The sequence below is a fragment of the Podarcis melisellensis genome (genome assembly GCF_964234715.1).
Source record: "Podarcis melisellensis genome assembly, chromosome: 8".
In the NCBI taxonomy this organism is placed as follows: domain Eukaryota; kingdom Metazoa; phylum Chordata; class Lepidosauria; order Squamata; family Lacertidae; genus Podarcis; species Podarcis melisellensis.
Genome location: NC_138540.1, coordinates 80,312,361 through 80,332,873, shown reverse-complemented (window position 1 = coordinate 80,332,873; position 20,513 = coordinate 80,312,361). Strand labels below are relative to the sequence as shown.

Below are 20,513 nucleotides of genomic sequence, written 5' to 3'. Positions count from 1 at the left end.
CCCTTTCCTCCTTTGATCTCAATATTATCAAACAGTCTCTGGGCTTCTCCTTCTTTATAAGTCTTCCAAGCCTAAAAGCAGATAGTATTTTAAAGTCTTTTTCTTCTAAGTTCCAAAACTTGGAAAATTCCTTGGTAAGGAACTCAGTTAAGTTACCTTCTTCCACTTCTGGAATTGAGCGTATCCTTAAATTGGCCTCCCTGTTCCGAAGTTCTGTCATGGAAAAATAGATCTGGTGTTCTCCTACTTGTTTGCTGAGTGGTCTTACTTCTTTTTCAAGCTGTCCCAATCTTTGGCTAGTGTCTTCCGCCAGTTTCCGATTTTCACCTACAGCCTCCTTCAATTCTCCAATAGATTGAACATTCTGTGCAACTTGTCCAGTTAGTCTATTTAAACTTTCTGTGTTTAAGTCAATTTTAGCTGATTGCTGGTCAGCCTTTCTGTCCAGAGCCTCCAATTTTTCAAAAATTTTCTCCAAAATAGTGCCACTTGCTCCTGAGGCCATATCTTCCAGTTGTAATTCCTCAGTTTCTCCCTCCCCTGATTGTAGCAGGGAGGCCGCTTCTGCCTCAGGAGGCAAAGTAGTAGGCAAGGCAGGCACAGATGATCTACGCTGTGAGACTGTCGGTAAAGTTAACGTTGTTTGTCTGGTTCTTCCCCTTTTTCTTGTTCCACTCATTCCAAAGTTATCTAAAAGCCAAGGTCAAACTGAATTGTTCCCATGAGAAAGTAAGAGCCCAGATGGTAACACTCAAACAGGAGGCCGGGAAAGAGAAAGTAAAACAAAGTCACTGCTGTAAATCCAAAAATCCTCTAGGTGGAGCTTAGAATGTCTTTGGGGAGGAAGTCCAATCCAATTGAAGTTAGTAAGTCTGAATTGATCTCCAAAGATCTTCACAAAGATAAGTTTTAGCAGAGTTAAAACTTAAAGCCAAACATTGTTTCCAAAAGTGCTTAGACCACAAGTGTTTCAAAGTAACAAATTCAAACTCAGTATGTTCCAAAGTTCAGATTCAAAGTATCCAAAGCTTGCAGGCTGACTGCTCAGTTACTCAGGCAGCTCCAGTACCTGGGTTTCTTACTCTTATTTGTAATCCAATTGATCAACAGAAGACAGGTACCCTTGTCTCAATGAAGGTCCAAAAAACAGCCACTTAAAGTCTTTAAATCAGCCAGAAACAACAGTTTAAATAGATGCCAGATCAGTCAATGCAAAAAATTACTCTTTGTCTCCACTCCTCCTGCTCTTTACTTTCAAGTTCAGTGTCAGCGGAAGACGGACTTCCTGTTTTTCGTCACTCCGCTTTCAGCCAAATTCACAATTTTTAGAGGCTTTAGAAGTATAGTGTCCAAATTACTCACGGGTTGTTGCTTTCCAAAGTTAGCAGTTTCAAGAAGAAAGGTCAGCGCTCACCGGCAACAGCGACGCGGCTTCGCTCCGTTGATCGCGCAACGACCCACAGCGCCGCTACCCCCTCCGCGGTCCGGAGCCCCTTACGGGGTCCCTTCGTCGTTTTAGGGGCTGCTTTTGGCGCCCGCCGGGTCTCAGGACCACAGGCTTCTGCTGCCTGTGGTTTTTCTGGATGGGTCCCCGCTTCGCCGTAGCGGGCGACCCGTTTCAACGGAGCTACCCTCTCCCGTTCAGGAGCTGGCAGCCATTGCCGTTCGCGCCGCCTCCGGAAGTCCCCCGAAACGCATTTGGGTTTGGTTGCAGCTCGTTATTTTAATGGCTCGGTTTTACTGATTTTTTGTGTGTGCTCTGTGATACTTTATGAGCCATACGCATTCGGTTTTTAAACATCAGGTTTATTTATACTATTCCTGTTTGGAAATTATTATTATTATTAATATCATTTTGCTCTGGATACAAAGAGAAATTCGCATTGTTCATTTTAATTGGTGCTATATTTCATGAAAACATTGTGTTGCAGTTTATGCATTACATTAGCTTGCGTGTGTGTTTCTGTGTCTCCCAATTTCTTCCATCTGTTCCTCATGCCAGTTCAGCTAGGTCTAATTCTTCAACCTGAGAGTTTATTTCTGTATATCCCCATCATACTTCTTTATATTTCCAACCCATTCATATTCCATCCTTAAAGAAGCTCACATCACTGTAAATGGGTTTTTGTCATTTTGGCTTCACAACAACCCTGTGAGGTAGGATAAGCTGAGAAAGAGGGGGCTAGCAAAGGCTAATACCCAGTGAGCCCCATGGCAGAGAAAGGATTGAACCAAGGTCTTATTGGTTCAAATGCAACACACTATCCATTAAGCTCCCTAGATACACAAGATCTTCTTATGCATACAAAGTGGGCACTCTCTTGGAGCCTCTGACTCCAGAGCCTTGGAGTTAAGACAATGGCTAAAAGAAAGAATGCACCCTACCTGAGCTGATTTGGCAATGGGAAGGGGAACCAGGGTATTTGCCCAACACCAAGTCACACTACTTTGGGAGAAAAGCAATGGCAAACCTAGACAGCATCTTAAAAAGCAGAGACATCACCTTGCCAACAAAGGTCCGTATAGTTAAAGCTCTGGTTTTCCCAGTAGGGATGTATGGAAGTGAGAGCTGGACCATAAAGAAGGCTGGTCGCCAAAGAATTGATGCTTTTGAATTATGGTGCTGGAGGAGACTCTTGAGAGTCCCATGGACTGCAAGAAGATCAAACCTCTCCATTCTTAAGGGAATCAGCCCTGAGTGCTCACTGGAAGGACAGATCCTGAAGCTGAGGCTCCAAGACTTTGGCCACCTCATGAAAAGAGAAGACTCCATGGAAAAGACCCTGATGTTGGGAAAGATGGAGGGCACAAGGAGAAAGGGATGACAGAGGACGAGATGGTTGGACAGTGTTCTCGAAGCTACCAGCATGAGTTTGACCAAACTGCGGGAGGCAGTGGAAGGCAGGAGTGCCTGGCATGCTGCTGGTCTAGGGGGTCACGAAGAGTCGGACACGACTAAACGACTAAACAACAACATTATTATTACAGTCACTGGCAGTGACTCTTGAATTGCAGGTGGGGGTCTCTCTCCTACCCCCACCAGTGACACCAGGATTTAACCTGGGACCTTCTGCACAAGAAGCATGTGCTCAGAGCCACTGTCCTTCATCAAGAGTGCTCAGGGATGTGCGGAGTGGAGCTAGCTGCTCTGGCACCCGGAGCGGCGAACATGCTGTGCACCCAGGGGTGGGGCTAGCTGCCCGCGGGGGCGTCGTGAGCATCCCGGGGGGGCACCAGCCGTGGCAAGCATCCTAGGGGGGGCAGCCCACGACAATGTCACCCCCCCCCAGGGATGACACCTGGGGCGGACCGCACCCACTGCACCCCCCTTTCTCCATCAGTGGGGTTGTGTGGAACATGGTTGCAATGAAAATATGATCTAGTTGAGATTCTTGCAGTAAAGGGGTTGGACTAGATGACTCTTGGGGGTCCCTTTGAACTCTATTGTTGTATGACTCAATGAAACACTTTGAAACAAGCAAAAATACACCCATGTTACTTCATACACACACCCCCACACCCAATAAAATTCAATTGTTTTACGGTCGATCACTAATCAAAGTTACCAGTGCAGGCAAAACTGCACGGTGTCTATTTGCATATGTTTTGGGAATGTGTGAGAAAATTAAAATCTATTGATGCTCTCCATGTTATTGTAGTTTGAACAAGCCACGGGGTATGAATTCACAGATGGCGCTTTGAGGATTCCGTTAAAGGATTCGGAATGATCTTGATGTGTAGATAATGAGGTAGAAATGGCCATTAATCTGCTCACAGCTGCTAAAATACATTTATAGGGTGGGGAGAGTCTCTCTCTCACTCTCTTTCTCATTTTCTGGTTTTATTTATTTATTTACTTTTCGAATTTGGGATGCAGCCACAGCAGTGAAACGTGCTTATCACATAGATGTATAACACTAACAACTTTGTAAAGACAATGGATGGTATTCATAATCTTCTGGAACGCTACGCTTCCTGATTTTTGTGCAACCACATTTGTTGTTTGCTTTGCTCGAAAGATTAATTTGTATGGAGGCATTTTTCTCCCTCCTTTTTTTCCTTTGGAATGCTGCTGTTCGTTGAAATAACACTAACTTGATCTCCAGTTACAACCTTATATCCACTCTGCTGGGAGGAAGCCCCACATAATTCAATGGGACTTACTTCTGAGATAGAGTTATGCTGCTATATGTTAAAATAATTCTGGTTTTCTTTTTCTTCTGTCACTGTTCTTGTGTTTGTGAGCTGTCGGTGGGCTGGTTACCCGCTAGTGTGTGTCTACGACTATGGATAAATACGCCGGGGATATTTTAATGTTCTGATATAAATATTACTAATGCTACGGATGTTTTTTAATGAATCAGTTTAATGACTATTAAGAGGGAAAGAGATTGATAGTTATCCCAGGAGTGTCTGCTCAGCTTAATGCATCATTGCACTTAGTTTAAAATTAACTTTGCAAATTCTTGTTGCCCAGTAATGCTGGATAATGTTGCCTGTGATCTCATAGAAATATTGAAAGAAACATGACATATTCACTCTCCTGTTTAGCTAGATATAGCTAACCTCTCAGCTTGCCCTTTTCACCCTGTGTTCTTCACCTAGCTTCACCTTTTAGCTCTGTGTTTTCTAACCAGTTTTTGCCAACTAGATCAGATATTTCATTTGGTTTGCTCCTATTTCCAGAAGTGCAAAGGAATATTTTAAAGAGGAAGCCATTCGGTTATAAGTATGCACTGCTAATATTTCTTGCTAGCGCGACAAGACAAACACAGAATGAAAATAGTTTTGGAACTTCAGCACTTAAGGCCGTCAGCATGACCTAAAACCATGTCTTGCTGTGAACCTTCGTAGAAATTCATTGTTTAAGAAATTCTGGGGTCGGTAGGTGAAACATCTATGTGTATTTTTCTCCCATGCCCTGCACTGTTTGCAAATGTGATAATAAGCCTGCAAAAATAAGGTACAGTGGAATTTTGGGGAGAGTACATGCAGTATCAAGCTCCTGGAAAAAATTCTTTTACACACACACACCCAAAAAAATTCACAATCGAATATTCAGCACAGAAAAGGGAAAAGTGTACGGAGTGCCTCTGCTGCTTACAATTCCCCACTTCCCTTCGAGAGAAACTGGAATACACCTTTTTGAATTAAAAAATTGGTGGAGTTACTGTACAGGGAGAGAGGGATCTGACTTTTGGGCCATTAATGCTTGGGCAGAATTGCTCATTTCCTAAAATCTGCTGGCAGATTGCTGTCGATTCAGGGCAAGGGGAGCTGGTGAAGGTCCATTGCTTGGTTTCTCAGCAAACGTTCTAGCGATGCTCCTTCAGCAGAGCTCATGACAGCCAAGATCCGTAATGGCAGCGGTGTCTGCAGGGGAGCAGCAGACTCAGCCAGTTGCTCACACCGAGCACGGCTGAGTTACGTTGGGAACATCTGGCGAGCCGTATGCCTCCGGCTGGGATCCCGTCAAGTCTGATACAGCAAAAGCAGGGTCAGCCCCGGTCAGGCCCAGAATGGGTGAACAAGTTAATCAGCATTCTTCCCGGCAGCGGCTCTGAGCCACCACCAGGTGGGGCGATTCCAGCTAAACCACCATCACAAACACCACCACAGCTGGCAAAAGGACAGCTGTCCGTCATACTACAGGCAGGTAGGGAGAAGTAGGCACAGCCTAAAATGAGCTGGGTTCAGTTCCCCATAAGTTAGGAGAAAGCAATGGAAAAGCAATACGAAGAACGGTATTGCATTTCTATGGTTTGCCCCAAAGTAGGAGAACATCCCAGCTCTTAACTTGCAATTCCATGCATTCCTGCTCTGCAAAGGTAGGTGGTTTATCCAACCCATAGGAGGGCTAGATTTCTGTTCCATATTCCTGATCGGGTCATATGGGTTGGCCCTACACAAGGCAATTCATTTTATTAAGCTTTTATTTATTTCATAAAATGTAGCCAAGGTTGCATGTAGCCCAAGTCTAGACCTTCCAGGTTTAGGATCAGAATTGTGTGCCCTGAGTAGCTCAGCTTTCATTTTCTGTTTGTTTGTTTGTTTTTAAAAAAGCAGGTTTCTGGTCCTCAATGCTGTAAAGATAGGTTTGAAAGAATGAGGGCGATCGCTACCAAAATCTCAGGAGCTGAGAAGAAGAGAGACACTGGGCTAGGATTTTAAGCAGTCATGGAGTGAGGGGCTCTACACACCTGTTTGCATCTCCCCTTTAAGAGCAGAATGATTGGCATCTAAGCAAAGAGGTGCACTTTTGCAGAAGTTGTGCATTTTGCAAAATTCAAGTGGGTTAGGTCGGACGCTACGGCAAAGTACATTATGAAGAGAGACTTTGGCTGTGTGGGCAACCCTGTGTGGAGGACCTGTGCCGCTATTTATTGCAGTGCCCGTTATATATAGACCCAAGAGACCAATTCATAAAACCCCTCTTTCCGAATGGAATAGTGTGGAAAGGGTGAAATGGCTGCTGAGCAATACCGATGACTTTGTAACTTATAAAGTAGCACTCTATGCGTTGAGAGCTAAGAAGATCAGGAGGAAAGAACTACAGTAGATAAAATAGCGGTCAACTGCAAAGAGAATTCGGATATTTAATTTGTCACCATTTTACAAAAGAATCTTCTGCTATTCTATTTTATGCAACAAACCATCTTAGCAGTTGTGACCGTGGTTCATATTGTATGTGTGGTGCCTGATGATTTTTATGGTTATTTCCTTTTGTTATTTTTCTGAACGATGTGATGGCCTACAGCTAGCGCAATAAAAGTCGATGATGATGAAGAAGTGGGTTGGGCAGATAATTGGCATTACCTCGGTGAAAAATCTTGACCTTTCCCTCCTCTTTCTTCTTGCAGTATAAGCAGCCCTAAGCACATCTGTGCCCCCATCTTTGAAGGTCAGGTGGATGGCAGGAGGGGACAAGGCTTCACCCACCTCTCAGATATGCAGGGGTGAGTCCTGCTTTCGAACATGCCACGTGGTTTTGTTTTCCTGAGACTTTCCCAAGAGATGGCAGGATTGTCATTTTTTTTACTGCTTCTGGCTGTAGCTGTTTCATTTCTGTTGTTTTCAGGTTAATTGGCACTTTATGTTTCGTGCTGTTTCTTATTGTCATTGTGCATTTAACGCAGCAGCGTGGCTGGATCTCTACAAAGCACGAAGGGGTAGGTTCTTGCCCTGATGAGCTTGAAGCCTTCCATATGTTCCGGCGTACAAGATGACTTTTTATCCCTGGAAAATCACCCCAAAAGTCGGGGGTCGTCTTATACGCCGGGTATACGCATTGGGAAGGAAGAGGGGGAGACGGTGAGCAAAGGCACCCCTTCTGCCAACGCTGCTCCTCCCTCCCCACAGAAGGGGACACAGAAAGTCCTTCCGAGCGTGGCTCACCTGCCTGCCTGCCAAACACCTCACCTCTGCGACAGCAGAGGCAGCGGAGGGGTGCGCGCTCTGCCCCTGGCGGCACTCAAACTCTATAACTCTAAAACTGAACAGCAAAAGTTGGGGGTTGTCTTATACGCCCTGTCGTCTAATACGCCAGAATCTACGGTACATTCCAACACAAGAGGGGCAACAGAGCTGGACTCGTTGGAAGCGCAGGACTCCCTGCAAAGAATCTGCAGGACTCCCTGCAAAGAATCTTGGGAACTGCAGTTCCTCCCCCACAGAACTACCACTTCCAGTACCCTTAATGAACAACATTTCCCAAGATTCTTTAGGAGGTGAAGTCCTGTGGTTTAAGTATGTGGTGCATAAAGGTAAAGGTAAAGGGACCCCTGACCATTAGGTCCAGTCATGGCCGACTCTGGGGTTGCGGCGCTTTATCGGCCAAGGGAGCCAGCGTACAGCTTCTGGGTCATATGGCCAGCATGACTAAGCCGCTTCTGGCGAACCAGAGCAGCAGCGCACGGAAACGCCGTTTACCTTCCCACCAGAGCGGTACCTATTTATTTACTTGCACTTCATCCTTTCGAACTGCTAGGTTGGCAGGAGCAGGGACCGAGCAACGGGAGCTCACCCCGTCGCAGGGATTCGAACCGCCGACCTTCTGATCGGCAAGTCCTAGGCTCTGCGGTTTAACCCACAACGCCACCTGCGTCCCTATGTATGTGATGCATACCCACCCCCAAATTTACATTTGGCAAAGGGGTTGACAGAAGCTGGCTTGCAAAATGATTCTGTCTGGATCATTGTACTGCCCTGCTCTAAATCTCCAGTGTTTTCACCTTCCAACGAAACGGGGACAAAAACCCAAAAAACTGAGACTGAGCATCCCTTCACAGTGAGAAGAAGCATATATAAAAAAACCACCAACATACCCTCCAGCTGAATTTCTGTGGCAGGGTCACCCTTCGTCACTGCTAAAACAATTGCTGAACCAGATCCAATGTTTCGCTACAGAAGGGGACAAGGACTCCCTTTTCTGAAGCAGGGGTCAGTTGAGGGAGGAAGGAGAGGCAAGCAGCAGCCCCAATACAGATTTGCAGCTGGAAAAAAGCTGCCCTCAGATCCAATTACCCCCTTCTCTTCCCCAAACCCGACAAAAAATGTTCAATTTCTGAAATGAAAAGAGGAAACTGGGCACAGGAAGATGTGCACACTCTAGGTGGGAGTTAGAGGTAACTTGATAGGTCCCCCCCCCCCCCCGTTTCTTACAGGAGGGTTAATTGGTGCGTTCCTAATGCATAGCTAGCGTGATTTATAGGCACGTTGTAATTTCGCTGTTTTATCTTGCTTTGATTGATTCATTGCACTGTGATTGTATATTTACTCTGCATTGTATTTTATATTTGCTGCTTGGGGAGCCTTTGAGCCAAAAAGCGATAATTAAAATAAAACACGACATAACGTTTTTTGGCAGCATCGCATCTATAGCTTTGCCCCTGCTCTCCTGTATATTATATCAGACAGGTCTGGGTTTTATGGGGAGGAGAGAGGGGCTCTCTGCAAGTACTGACCGGACAAGAGGGTGCCTGCAAGCATGTGCAGAGGTGAAACAGAGGAAAGGTGGCCGAGAGGGTTGGGGCACGACGATCGCAAGCACTCTTGGATGAAACAAATGATCTTAAACCATTTCGATGTGGGTTTAGACCTGTTTATAGGAATGAACCAGCTTTGGTCTCCCTGATGGATGATGACTTTTATTGGGAGAAGGACACAGGGGAAAATGTGAACCTATTGTTTTTATTTGATCTCTCAATGGCTTTTGATCCCATTGGCCAGTTAGAAGGCACGGGTCCGAGCGGTTTGCAGTTTGCCCCGGAAAACGTGCTCTCTAGCACTGAACGCGAGCAAATGTCCATCTGCACAAAACCTGATTCAGTGGTAAAAAACAGGGGTTGGGGGGAGAGAACAGGCAAGACAAGCAGAGGTCTGAATGAGCTATATGTGGAAAGGGTATTGGAAGCACAGTTCTACCGTATTCGTTGGACTGATTTCTGTTCCAGACATGGAATAATGGGTGAGAGAATATTGGCAATTTCCACCCCATTACCGTTTTCAGCAGAACTCTCTGACATCCCTACAAACCACCCAGGCTGAAAATATAGAATTGTAGAATTCTAGAGTTGGAAGGGAGACCCCCAAGGTTCATCTAGCCCAACCCCACACAATGCAGGAATCTCAGCTGATGTGACACTGGTTTGTGCTGTCATTCCACTGTCCTGTCCAGCTCTGCGTTTTCTAAACTAGCAGCAAGGAGCTGCTTCCAGGGTGAGAGATCTGCGTCACAACACATGTTTAACTGCTGTCGAGCTACGGCTCCTTTCCAGTGCACAAACCAGGGTGGGATTTGAACATGCGCAAACACACGCAGACACACACACAAGGGGCTCCTTTGCCTGCATAGCATGGTCTCAGTACTAACCATAGTGGTCAGGATGTACTTGTAGAACGCAGTCGTCATCCCAAGCTCTGAAGCCTAAAAAAGGAGAAGGAGGAGAATCAGTTTCCAGGAAGGACCCTCAGGTCTCTGAGCTCCCCCACCAATGGCGGACCCTCAATATTCACCAGCTCTGGTTTCCCTGCAACGCTGGATGAGGCCCCTCCTGTTGTTTCCAGCAATTGGTATTCAGAAGCATGGCTGCCTCTGACCGTGGAGGCAGATCCCAGCCATCATGGCTAGTAGCTTCTCAGAGCCTTATCCCCCATGAATTTTTCTAATCCCCTTTTTTTTATTAATGCAATTATTAGAAAATGCAAACCAGTTTACACAAACCATAAAACAGGCACAGAGATTTTTCAATAGGAGTCAAAAACAAGTTGCCCTAAAAAACAACAACAACTCATGTATACATAAAATCAGTTCAAAATATACATTTGTTTTTAAAAGGGAAATTGCCTCTTAAAATGCATGTGCATCTTATTTTTTAAAATATTTTTTTTAAAAAAAATGTGTATACTGCTGCTTCTTTTTTGGTCAAAACTGCTAAGCAGTTCTTATGGGTCCTAATAAAATCACAAACATTTGTCATGCTATGTAAGTGAAATCTCGTTTCGTCATGCTATATAGCGGGATCTCATTTTGTAGCAAAATCTTGTTTAAAGCAAAATCTCGTTTCAACTCCCTTTTAAAGACACCCAGGTGGGCGGACATGCCTGACTCCTCTGGGAGAACATTCTGTAGTTTATCTACGCTCTGTTAGAAGAAGAGCTTCCTTTTATCTTGCAACTAAAAGAACTACCCCCTTTCTCCAATGCTGAACTACAACTCCCATCAACCCCAGCAAGCATGGCTGATGGCCGGGGATGGTGGGAGTTGTAGTCCAGAAACCTCTGAAGAGCCAAACATTCCCCGCGCTTGCTCTAACCAGTGCTGCATCTTTTCCCTGCAAGAAATGGGCTCTGTTGTGTTTAAACCTTCCTGTCATTAAACACTCCACTCCCTATCAATGTAACTGGAGTTGATATGATCCCAGCAATAGTTGTGCTTCCACTTCTGCCGTTTTAATTTGGCTGTGGCTGCCTTGCCTTCTTATTTCAAAACCCGGTGTTGCTGAAATCCTAACTAAGATGGCTGAACATCCCGCCACCCCACCCCCCACCCCGGTTCACCTTACAAACTACAGGCCTTTATTTTATTTTTTGCAAGCGTTTTCACAAACCCTCACGGGCTTTTGCAAACCGCTTTAAAGGGATATTTTAAAAACTCGATCGTTTCCACCGCCACCATCCACACTTCGAGCTAAAAGCCACCCTGCCACAGGGGCTTCTTTTTACCTCAAGGGTCTCCTGCACACGGCAGGCTTTTGCCCACAGCAACCGTTTTCCCACGAGCAGCTCTTCAAAGCGGGGCGGGGAAAGGGGGAGCGCTGATTGGGACGGGGGCGTTTCGAGGATTCTTTTCAAGTATCTGCAAAAGCCCTCGAGCTACTCGGAGGCAAAAACCCGACAGAAGCCGAGGCGATCCGTGGGATGCCGAGTGCAGGCCTGCCGGTTTCGTGGCAGCCGCCCGAACCCCAGAGCCCACACCGCTAACTGCAACCAGTGTGGCACTTTCTTCCCCAGGACAGAATCATGTTTCTAGGCCTGTCAGCACAAGGACCAAGAGCTCCCCCTCCCTCCAGCCCCCAGGACAGAATTAGGGCTGTCATATTTCAAATAGTAAAAACCAGGACACCCCAAAAGTTTTTGTTTGGGAAGACCCCAAAGTTGTTGAGTGTTTTTTTTTTGGTGTTGTTTTTTACAAAAATGCCAAAACAACACAATGTTCCGATTCACTTCTCTAAGATCCAGGACAAAGCACCGCCCTTCAGAAATTCCCCCCAGACTTCAATTCCACTTTTGAAATCCCGGGGAAACGGCAGCCCTAGGCAGAATGGCCGGACACAGTTAAGGGTCTCTCTGTGGCAGGGGACCAAGGCTCTTTGGGCCCCCCTCAATCATTTTTAGGGAGGCAGCCCCCCCCATTGTTGAGATCGAACAGGGGCCGGGCGTGGAATAATGTCAGGCCCCCTCAATGCTTTCTGGAACATGGCGCCTCTGCTCTTCACACCGTGACCAAGTTAGGACCGAAAATGGCATGAGCTTCCCCACAGTCGCTGGAGGCTGGGGCCCTGCCCCATGGACCTCAGCCAGCCCACCTGCTTGCCTTCTTGCCAAGGGCTGACACTGGCTGCCATATCCCTCCTCCTTCATCTCGCTTTTGCCTCTTGTAGAACTCAACAGGGAGGAGGCGGAGAGTCAGACAAAACTACTGTCCTTGGCTCCACTTTTTCTTGGCCCTCTTGCTTTCCGCCTAGCCAGTCCTAGGGGGCACCAGCCACCTCTGCCTGCAGCAGAGCCCCACCCATTCCCAAAGGGTGGATTTAGGGCTCTGCAAGCAGGGCGCACACAGTGGGTGATGAGTTGAGGGGGCGCCATCTCAAAGCCCTGTAAACGAGACTCTGGGCTTTGGGAAGGAGGCGTGAGGCTCCGGTAGGCTCCTAGAGTCCTCCTTCCTCCTTCCCAAAGCCTAGTTAGCGCTTTCCCAGCTTTGGGAAGGAGGTGGGAGGGCTCTAGGACCCTTCCAGTGCCTCGCACCCTAGGGAAACCCAGCCAAATGAGTGGGGTATAAATAATAAAATTATTTATTATTATTATTCCAGGTGCCTTCTTACCCACCTCTGGCAAGGCAGCGTGAGGGCTGAGGAGGGTCATCAAATGTTGACCTCTCGCAGGGCACCCTAAAACGCATGCCTGCCACTGCCTCTCCTCACCTTCTTGAGGATGAGATAAGAGATGGAAGCATTGGCGTCGATGATGATGGTGGAGATTTTGTCGTCCCGGATCTCCTTGAGCAGCGGCGTCGGGTCGTTGGTGTCATCGAGCATCCGGATCGACAGCGTCTCCTTGGAGATGAGGAACTGACGCACGAGCTCCTCCAATCGCAGCAGGCCTGGTGGATGTGAAAGGAACAAGGGGTTGCGCCAACATTTCGCCCAAGCCAGAGCCCAGCCCAACCCGCCTGGCTTCAGAGCTGAGGACTTGGCCCGGGAACCATCCGATCAGGACATAAAAGCATTTGAACACCTCTGCTTTTATATATATATTCTTGTGCCCAGAACTGTAGTAGAGGAAGCCCTGCTTTGAATACTAATTTCGAAGGAGGCTAGGGCTTCAGGTAATCCAAGCAGGGTCTTCTCTGTGGTGGTGCCAACACTAGGCAGTGGGATCCCTGACCAAGTCTGCCAGCATTCAGCTTTGAAGGAAGTGAAGGAGCTCCGTTTTCTTCACATCTAGTCACTGGGGCCAAACTAGGCATGGCACTAAACAAGTACAGTGGTACCTTGGGTTACAAATGCTTCAGGTTACAAACGCTTCGGGTTACAAACTCCACTAACCCGGGAGTAGTACCTTGCGTTGAGAACTTTGCCCCAGGATGAGAACGGAAATTGCACACCGGTGGCGAGGTGGCAGCGGGAGGCCCCATTAGCAAAAGTGTGCCTCAGGTTAAGAACGATTTTGGGTTAAGAATGGACCTCTGGAGCAAATTAAGTTTATAACCCAAGGTACCACTGTATTTTAATTTAAAAACACATATTTTTAAAACGATCCCCAATAAAGCCAGAGTTATGACGTTTGAGAACCACTTCCATCCCCATGGCTCACATCTCTGTGAAATCTGATTGGCTACCCGCTGGCCCCACCCCCACGAGCCCCTCCCACTTCGCCCTCTCCGTTCCTCGCCAAAGAGCTCAGCCACATTTTCTCACACTCAGCCTTGGCGCAGATGAGGCTAGCCGAGGGGTAGTTGAAGGACTTGAGAATACGGGATACGGCCAAGCTGACATCCTCGTTGCTGGGGTAGAGGCTGACGGAGGCGAAGCGCAAGTACTGCAGCTTGGGGGTCTCCTCAGGACCCACCTTCACGTGGGGGATCTAGAGCAGAGAAAGAAGCCATTTGTTTACAGGGCTGACACAAGCCACCCCATGTCCTCCTCTGCAGCAGAGAAGTCAGCACAGAGGCTGTCCTCATTTAGATCAGCTTCTGCAGGACAGAAAACTCTTGTGACAAGTGTTACATGCAGCAAATTAATTACAGTTCCATAGACTGCTTAAAGCAATCAAAGCCTTTGGGGAAGTCTATTATATACTGGGTGGGCTACCGAACCAGATTTCCTCCCCTTTCTGTCACCGACTGCAGAAAGAGGTTGAGAAAAATTTTAAAAGCAGCCGGAGCTTCAAGTAGGAGTTAGGACAGAGACGAAGAGAAGGATGGGGTCTGTAATAAGAACCCCCAGCAGCTCTGAAAATTTTAAACAGGCTTTCCTAGGCAACCATTAATTCAGAACGGTTGAATTAATTTGAATTAATTCGTTTGCTGTAACCTGCCTTGGGATCCGTCGGTGAAGGGCAGGTAATGATTTTAACAGTAATAATAATGTCATTACAGTATATGCGATTGGTAGCTGAACTGTGGACCAGGAAAATTTCTTGGGCATAAGTTTACTAGGCGGCTGTAGGTAAGCCACTGCCTTTCAGCCTCCGAAGCTGCAATATAACAGTGACCAACCTTACATGGTTGTTTTATGGCTCATGAAGGTGATGAAGGTGATGGAGTTGCCATTACCTCTTTCTCCCCGCAGATGTGGCTAACAATGGAAGCAGAGGCCGGACTGGAGGCTGGGCCCAGGACAGAAACGACGCCTTTGGGCAGGATCTGACACACTGTAGTGCAGGGGCAAAGAGAACAGGAGAAAGAGGTTATACAGATTTATTATAATTGTACTCTTCAGCTAGTTCTCACACCTGTGCCCAGACCACCTGAGCAAAGCCACATGGCCTTGCACATTTAACCTCATGGAAATTGCCTTTTCACTTCCTCCTGGTCACATATCCCGTCCCCCCACTCTGCTCTGTATTCACAACCTACATACAGCGCTGTTTCTGTTGGCCTGCAGTTCATCTTCTACCAAAAGCTATCCTCCCCTATGGTGAAATGTGGCAGCACCTGGAATTTTCTAGTTTGGAGGAAAAGGTGACATGGAGCAAATGTATAAAATGATCTGGGGTGTAGAGGATGTGACTTGGAAAAAGCTATTCTCTCTTTTATACTAACGCCAGAGCTCATGGATCTCCAGTGGAGCTGAATGGGCCAGATTGAAGAGAGTATTTCTTCACACAGCGCATAGTTAAACTATAGAACTTTCTCCCAGAGGAGGAAGTGACGGCCACTGACTTAGACGGCTTTAAAAGACAAGTTCATGGAGCAGAAAGCTACCAAACACAATGGCTATGATCTTCCAGGCAGAGGGCCTTCTCGGTAGTGGCACCCTCCCTTTGGAACGCCCTGCCATCAGATGTCAAGGAAATAAACAAAACAAACAATCTTTATTACGGTCCAGAGACCAACAAAACATTACAAATCAATACAGAGTTCATACAGCCTGCCTCCAGGTTAATCAAGCACTTTGTTTGGAATATAGGGCTCATTTGTTCTTTCAACCACCGATAAAAACTTTGCCACTGCCAAAGTTCTAGCTTTTGTCTGGTCTTCCAGTAGGAACCTGACATAGTGAGCCTCTGACTTTCCCGGGAAAGGCACCAGCAAGGGTAGTATCAGTTCAGCCCTGGCCTGCTCATACTTCGCACAATGTAACAAAATATGATTTATGGACTCGATGTCTTGAGCACACGAGCAAAGTCTGTCCTGGTAGAGAACTCCTCTCAACCTACCATCCAGCACTGCAGAGGGGAAGACATTCAGTCTGGCCTTGGTGAAAAGGCTTCGATAGTTAGGTACTGTCAGGTTTTTGATGTAAGGTGTTAACTCAAAGACATACCCATATTGAACTCCTGCTGCCAGTGGACTACAGACTGCGTGTGACCGAGATCGCAAGTCACTGTGTGCATTGTCCCATAATCTTTGCTTTAAAGCCTTTTGGGCGCCTTCATAGCCCAGGTAATACAGCTGGGGGGGAGACAGACCAATAGAGGTGGCTTTTTTAGCCATGATTTTCTGCCATTTGCTGACAAATTCCTCATTGGTCAAATGTTGGTACAGACCCTTCCCTAGATTAAACACTGAAATCCTGAGCCAATGTCTTAGGGCAGCCCACCATGCTCTAGCTGAAATTGGGCATTCACCAGCTTTCAACAGAAGTACGGAGTTGGGGACGCAGTTAGGTACCTGCAGCAGAGATCGTATAAATTTTGCCTGAAAGCCATCTAGCTTTGGCAGGTCCCCATTATGCCAGACATTTGCTGCATACAGGAGTTGGGAAACGGGCTTTGCGTTGAAAACCCTTAAGGCTGCTGGAACATATTTGCCGCCCTTTGTGAAGAAGAATTTATGTACAGCTAGCTTTGTAATCTCCGCCTTTTGAAGGGAGGTTTGCCAATGATGATGTCAGATAAACAAATATCTGACTTTTAAAAGACATCTGAAGGCAGCCTTGTTTAGGGAAGTTTTTAATGTTTGATGTTTTATCGGGTTTTTAATATTCTGTTGGGAGCCGCCCAGAGTGGCTGGTGAAACCAGCCAGATGGGCAGGGTACAAATAATAAATTATTATTATTATTATTACTACTACTCCACAATTGGAGGCAGTAATAGCTTACCCCATGCCATACATAACTGGACAAACTTCTATCATGTCCCCGCTTACTAGCCTTTTCTCTAAACTAAAAAGTCCTGAACGCTGCAAACTTTCCTCATGGAAGAGTCTCTCCATCCTGTTGATCATCTCGCTTGCCATTTTTGGAACCCTCTCCCAACTCTACAATACTCTTTGTGAGGTAAGCCCCCCCCGACCCCCTATGAGCTTCGTAGATCCTTTCACACTCCAGTGTCACACACGGACACACACACACACAACCTACTGGTGTCAGTGGTCTCGTACTGGCTGTCCCGCTGCAGTTCGAAGATCTCCACCTCGACTCGGGCTTTGGCAGGCACCTCGATGATGCTGTTGATGTGCTCGCGTGCTAAGGCTAAGGCCAGTCGCTCCCCCCGGCCACACACTGTCTGATCGTCCAAAATGGCGGCTGGTCATGGGGGACAGCAAGGTAGGGGAGAAGAAAAGCAAGAAGTCAGTCACTGAGGCCCGGCCTGCTCATGGCGGAAATTCTTTCCTCTGCAAACATCACTCATGAGCACCCAAGGGGTCCCTAAACAGGGATGGCTTCTGCCCATTGGGACCGGGAGAGTACAAATTATGGCACACTTTCTCACCCATCAGGCCTGATGGGATTGGAGGAGCTTAGGGTGTCAGTTTCTCATCTCCAAGGAGACCCTATCGACCTGGATGCCGGATGGCACCAAGGATTCAATACCACTGCTCAGGGAGATTCAAGGGATGATAAGATTTCAGCCATCATCCTTGTTGCCAGTGCTTCCATCTCTCATCTCATCCTCAAGAAAGTGAGGAACAGTGGTGGTTGATGCCCATTGGGTCTGGTAGGGTTGAAAACAGGGAGGCCAAGGGGAGGTGGACCCAACCACCCAACCAGTCAATAATTCTATTTGTAGGCCACCTTTCCAGAGTCAAAGCCATGCTCAAGGCGGCTTGCAACATTTAAAAAAACACATAATTACAAGCATACCAAAAGTAATCATAAACAACAAATAAACAAGTACACAACAAAACTGAACAATTTCCACATAAATCATAAGAAGATCTAAAATAAGGATACAAATAATAATAATAATGTCAATAACAAAAACCCCTAAACAACGTTCCAGCCAGAGCTAATGATAGGCAGCGTCATCTGATTCTAGGTTTGTCCCCATTTTTCCTCCCTGCTCAATTCTACAAGGGCAAATCTGAAGCTACAGTGAAAGAACAGGCCACTGGGCACGTTGTGAGTGAGGTAGCAGGCAATGGCTTGCTGAGTGCAGAAGGAGATTGGTGGGGCAGTTTTCCAGTAGCCCCAAAGGACCAGCCCCTGCAACGTCAAAGGCATGCCTGGCTCGAACCTGATCTTTAAAGCTGCCCTCCTTTAATGCCCTTGTATTGACTCTGAATCTCACCATGCAATATTTGGTCCTCCATTTGTATTTATTATCGATAAAATTTTGGTGTGGTGCAGGCAAATTTTTCTTCTGAAAGTGTGGCCCAGAGGGAAAAGTTTGAGAACCATTGGGCTAGAGTGATGGGCTTTGACCAGGAATGGAACTCTTGTGGACTTCCAGATGTTGCTGAACCCCAATTCCCATCAACCCTAGTCAGGGGCCATACCGGCACGGGCTGATGGGCCTTGGAGTCCAACAATATCTCTGGCGTAATGGTTGCCTTAAGCCCGCCAACTAAAACTGCAAAGTCTTTTTTAAACTATGCCAGCCTTCCTAAGGAGCACAGAGCGCCAGGAAACTACTCCTTATCCCAAAGCATTCCTTTCCCCCAGAATCAACATCACTAGCTCCACAGAGAGCAATGACAGCAGATGACACATTTTGCCAGGACTCCTGTAATGAAGGGGGAGAGCTCTGTCAATGACCACTAACCGTGACAGCTAAGTGGAAGCTCTGGGAGTGCAGGCAGTGTACTTACAACTACAAAGGAAGAAGGAAGGGCAAGCACCTTCACACCTTCCTTGAGAGCACCTTGCTGCACCTGTAGCTACTACGGTGCCTCCATTATGGCACTTAGGGTAGTCAGATGCAAAAGGGTACGGGGCTCCTGTACCTTTAGTTGTGTCATGCCTGCTACCCCTGCTGAAATTTCCCATGTTTGCATCACTATTAAAGGTGCAAAAGCCCTGCCCTATTTTTGCATCTAGCCACTGTACCGTATTGCATGGACATGATATGCGTTTCCTGCAACACAGGGGTAGGGGGATCTCAGGGGCCAAATGGGACTCTCCATCCAGCCCTCAAAAATAGGTTCAGGCCATACACTGGCCCTATTTCACACCCTGTATTTTTATTTTTGCCTGGCTGGAATGCGTCATTTAATAACATCTCTCGCTTGTCTGGGTGGATAGAAAGACACATGCCAGCGTGTGTAGAAGTTCACTTACTGTACGGTTACAATTTAATGCCTTGCTCTGCCTATTTTAATCCTTGGCCCCACCTGACACTGACATAGAATCATATCATAGAATTTTAGATGTTGGAAGGGACCACAAGGGTCCAACCCCCCTGCAATGCAGGAATTTTTTGCCCAATGTAAGGCTCAAACCTACGGCCCTGAGACTAAGAGTCTCACACTCTACCCACTGAGCATGTGGCCCTCTGAGGGTTTGCCAGAATGCACACTGCCAGTGATACCTTTTCAGTGGCAGATTTGGAGGCGCCATTAAATTGGTTTGGTGGAAAGCTGCCATGGGGGCCTCGCGTGTCCTGCCCATTCTTCATTTGTTTCACTTGTCATGGATGCTTTTAGCTGAGATTCCTTGCATTCGAGGGGGTTGACCTAGATGACCCCCAAGGTCCCTTCTGGCTCTGCAAACCTGCGATTCTGTTCCCTCTGTGGAGCTCAAGGCAGTGTGCATAAGGTCCTCAGATCTCCCACTGATGCACTGACCAGACCCAGACCAGCTTAGCTTTCAGAGCATGCCACCTGCACTCAGCCCTGTCTTCGCCACAGTAGAGTTGCCAGCTGACCAGAAAATAACATCTATCATGTAGCAGCAGCAGCAGCAGCAACAACAACAAAAAGCAAGCAGCGTGTGGCTTTTTGATGGTGCAGACTTAAGCACTGTCGCCTCCTAACATCTGCACATCATGCTCTTCAGGAGTGCCTGAAGGGAGTAGAAATGGCTGCTGCTACACAGAAACCAGCCCCACCAGATGTGCTTGCGTTGGAGAAGGCAGCTGATGCCAGGGAACCGGGGGCTGTGACTGACAAGCAGCGGGAAAGCGGAGGGTCCTGGGCTGCTGATCAGAGGAACATCGAAAGCTGCCCGGTGCCAATCCAGACCATTCGGTCCATCTAGCTCAGGACTGTCTACACTGGCTGGAAGTGGCTTGGCATCATTTCAGGCAGGAGTCTCTTCCAGCCATACTAGGAGATGCCCGGGATTGAACCCAGGGCCTTCTGCTTGAAAGACAGGACTGAGCCATGGCTCTTCGCCTCCCTTCAGGCAGCGGCAGCTGGTGCCTGCTGGAATTGGCAGGGCGGAAGGCAGAGAGGACCACAGCCGCTGGAGCCACAGCCAACGTCTGGCACTGCCAACAGATTTTGGGTTTGTCCCCCACCTTCCTCCCTGATTAGCTCTGCACAGGCAGCACAGAGTGAGGAGGAGGAAGATGGCAGGCAGGACCGCCCCCATTCCCAGAGCCCACTGCTCCTTTCTCAGATCACAGAGGCAGCCCCCTCCCCACTTTTCTGGCAGAGGATGAAAAACCCAACCATTTCCTCCAGCTTCGGAAGACTTGAATGTACAGCATGCAGCAGCCACACAGACAGCAATCCCTAGCTGAGGTTTGCCTGGTATGGATGGATCCTGCCCTCTCTAATCCTGCCCTAAGGGGCCTTTACCCTTTCAACTCTCACCGGAACAGAACTGCTGGGGAACAGAGATAGGATGGGCCTTGCTGCCAATTTGTTGGGCAAAGATATATCACTGCCTCTGTTGTTTTATGT

General features: G+C 47.4%; 1 protein-coding gene across 1 annotated transcript in view; it reads right to left on the bottom strand.

Annotated features, from left to right (window-relative positions):
• Positions 1 to 20,513, bottom strand: part of GRIK5 (glutamate ionotropic receptor kainate type subunit 5) — a 102,425-nt gene that overhangs the window by 43,501 nt on the left and 38,411 nt on the right. Inside the window, exons 3-7 of the mRNA XM_081921950.1 lie at positions 16,807 to 16,971; positions 14,555 to 14,652; positions 13,698 to 13,863; positions 12,702 to 12,880; positions 9,872 to 9,925 (exon numbers count right to left, since the gene is read on the bottom strand). Coding sequence (XP_081778076.1) covers positions 9,872 to 9,925; positions 12,702 to 12,880; positions 13,698 to 13,863; positions 14,555 to 14,652; positions 16,807 to 16,971 — 662 coding nt within the window. The remainder of the gene's footprint in view (positions 1 to 9,871; positions 9,926 to 12,701; positions 12,881 to 13,697; positions 13,864 to 14,554; positions 14,653 to 16,806; positions 16,972 to 20,513) is intronic.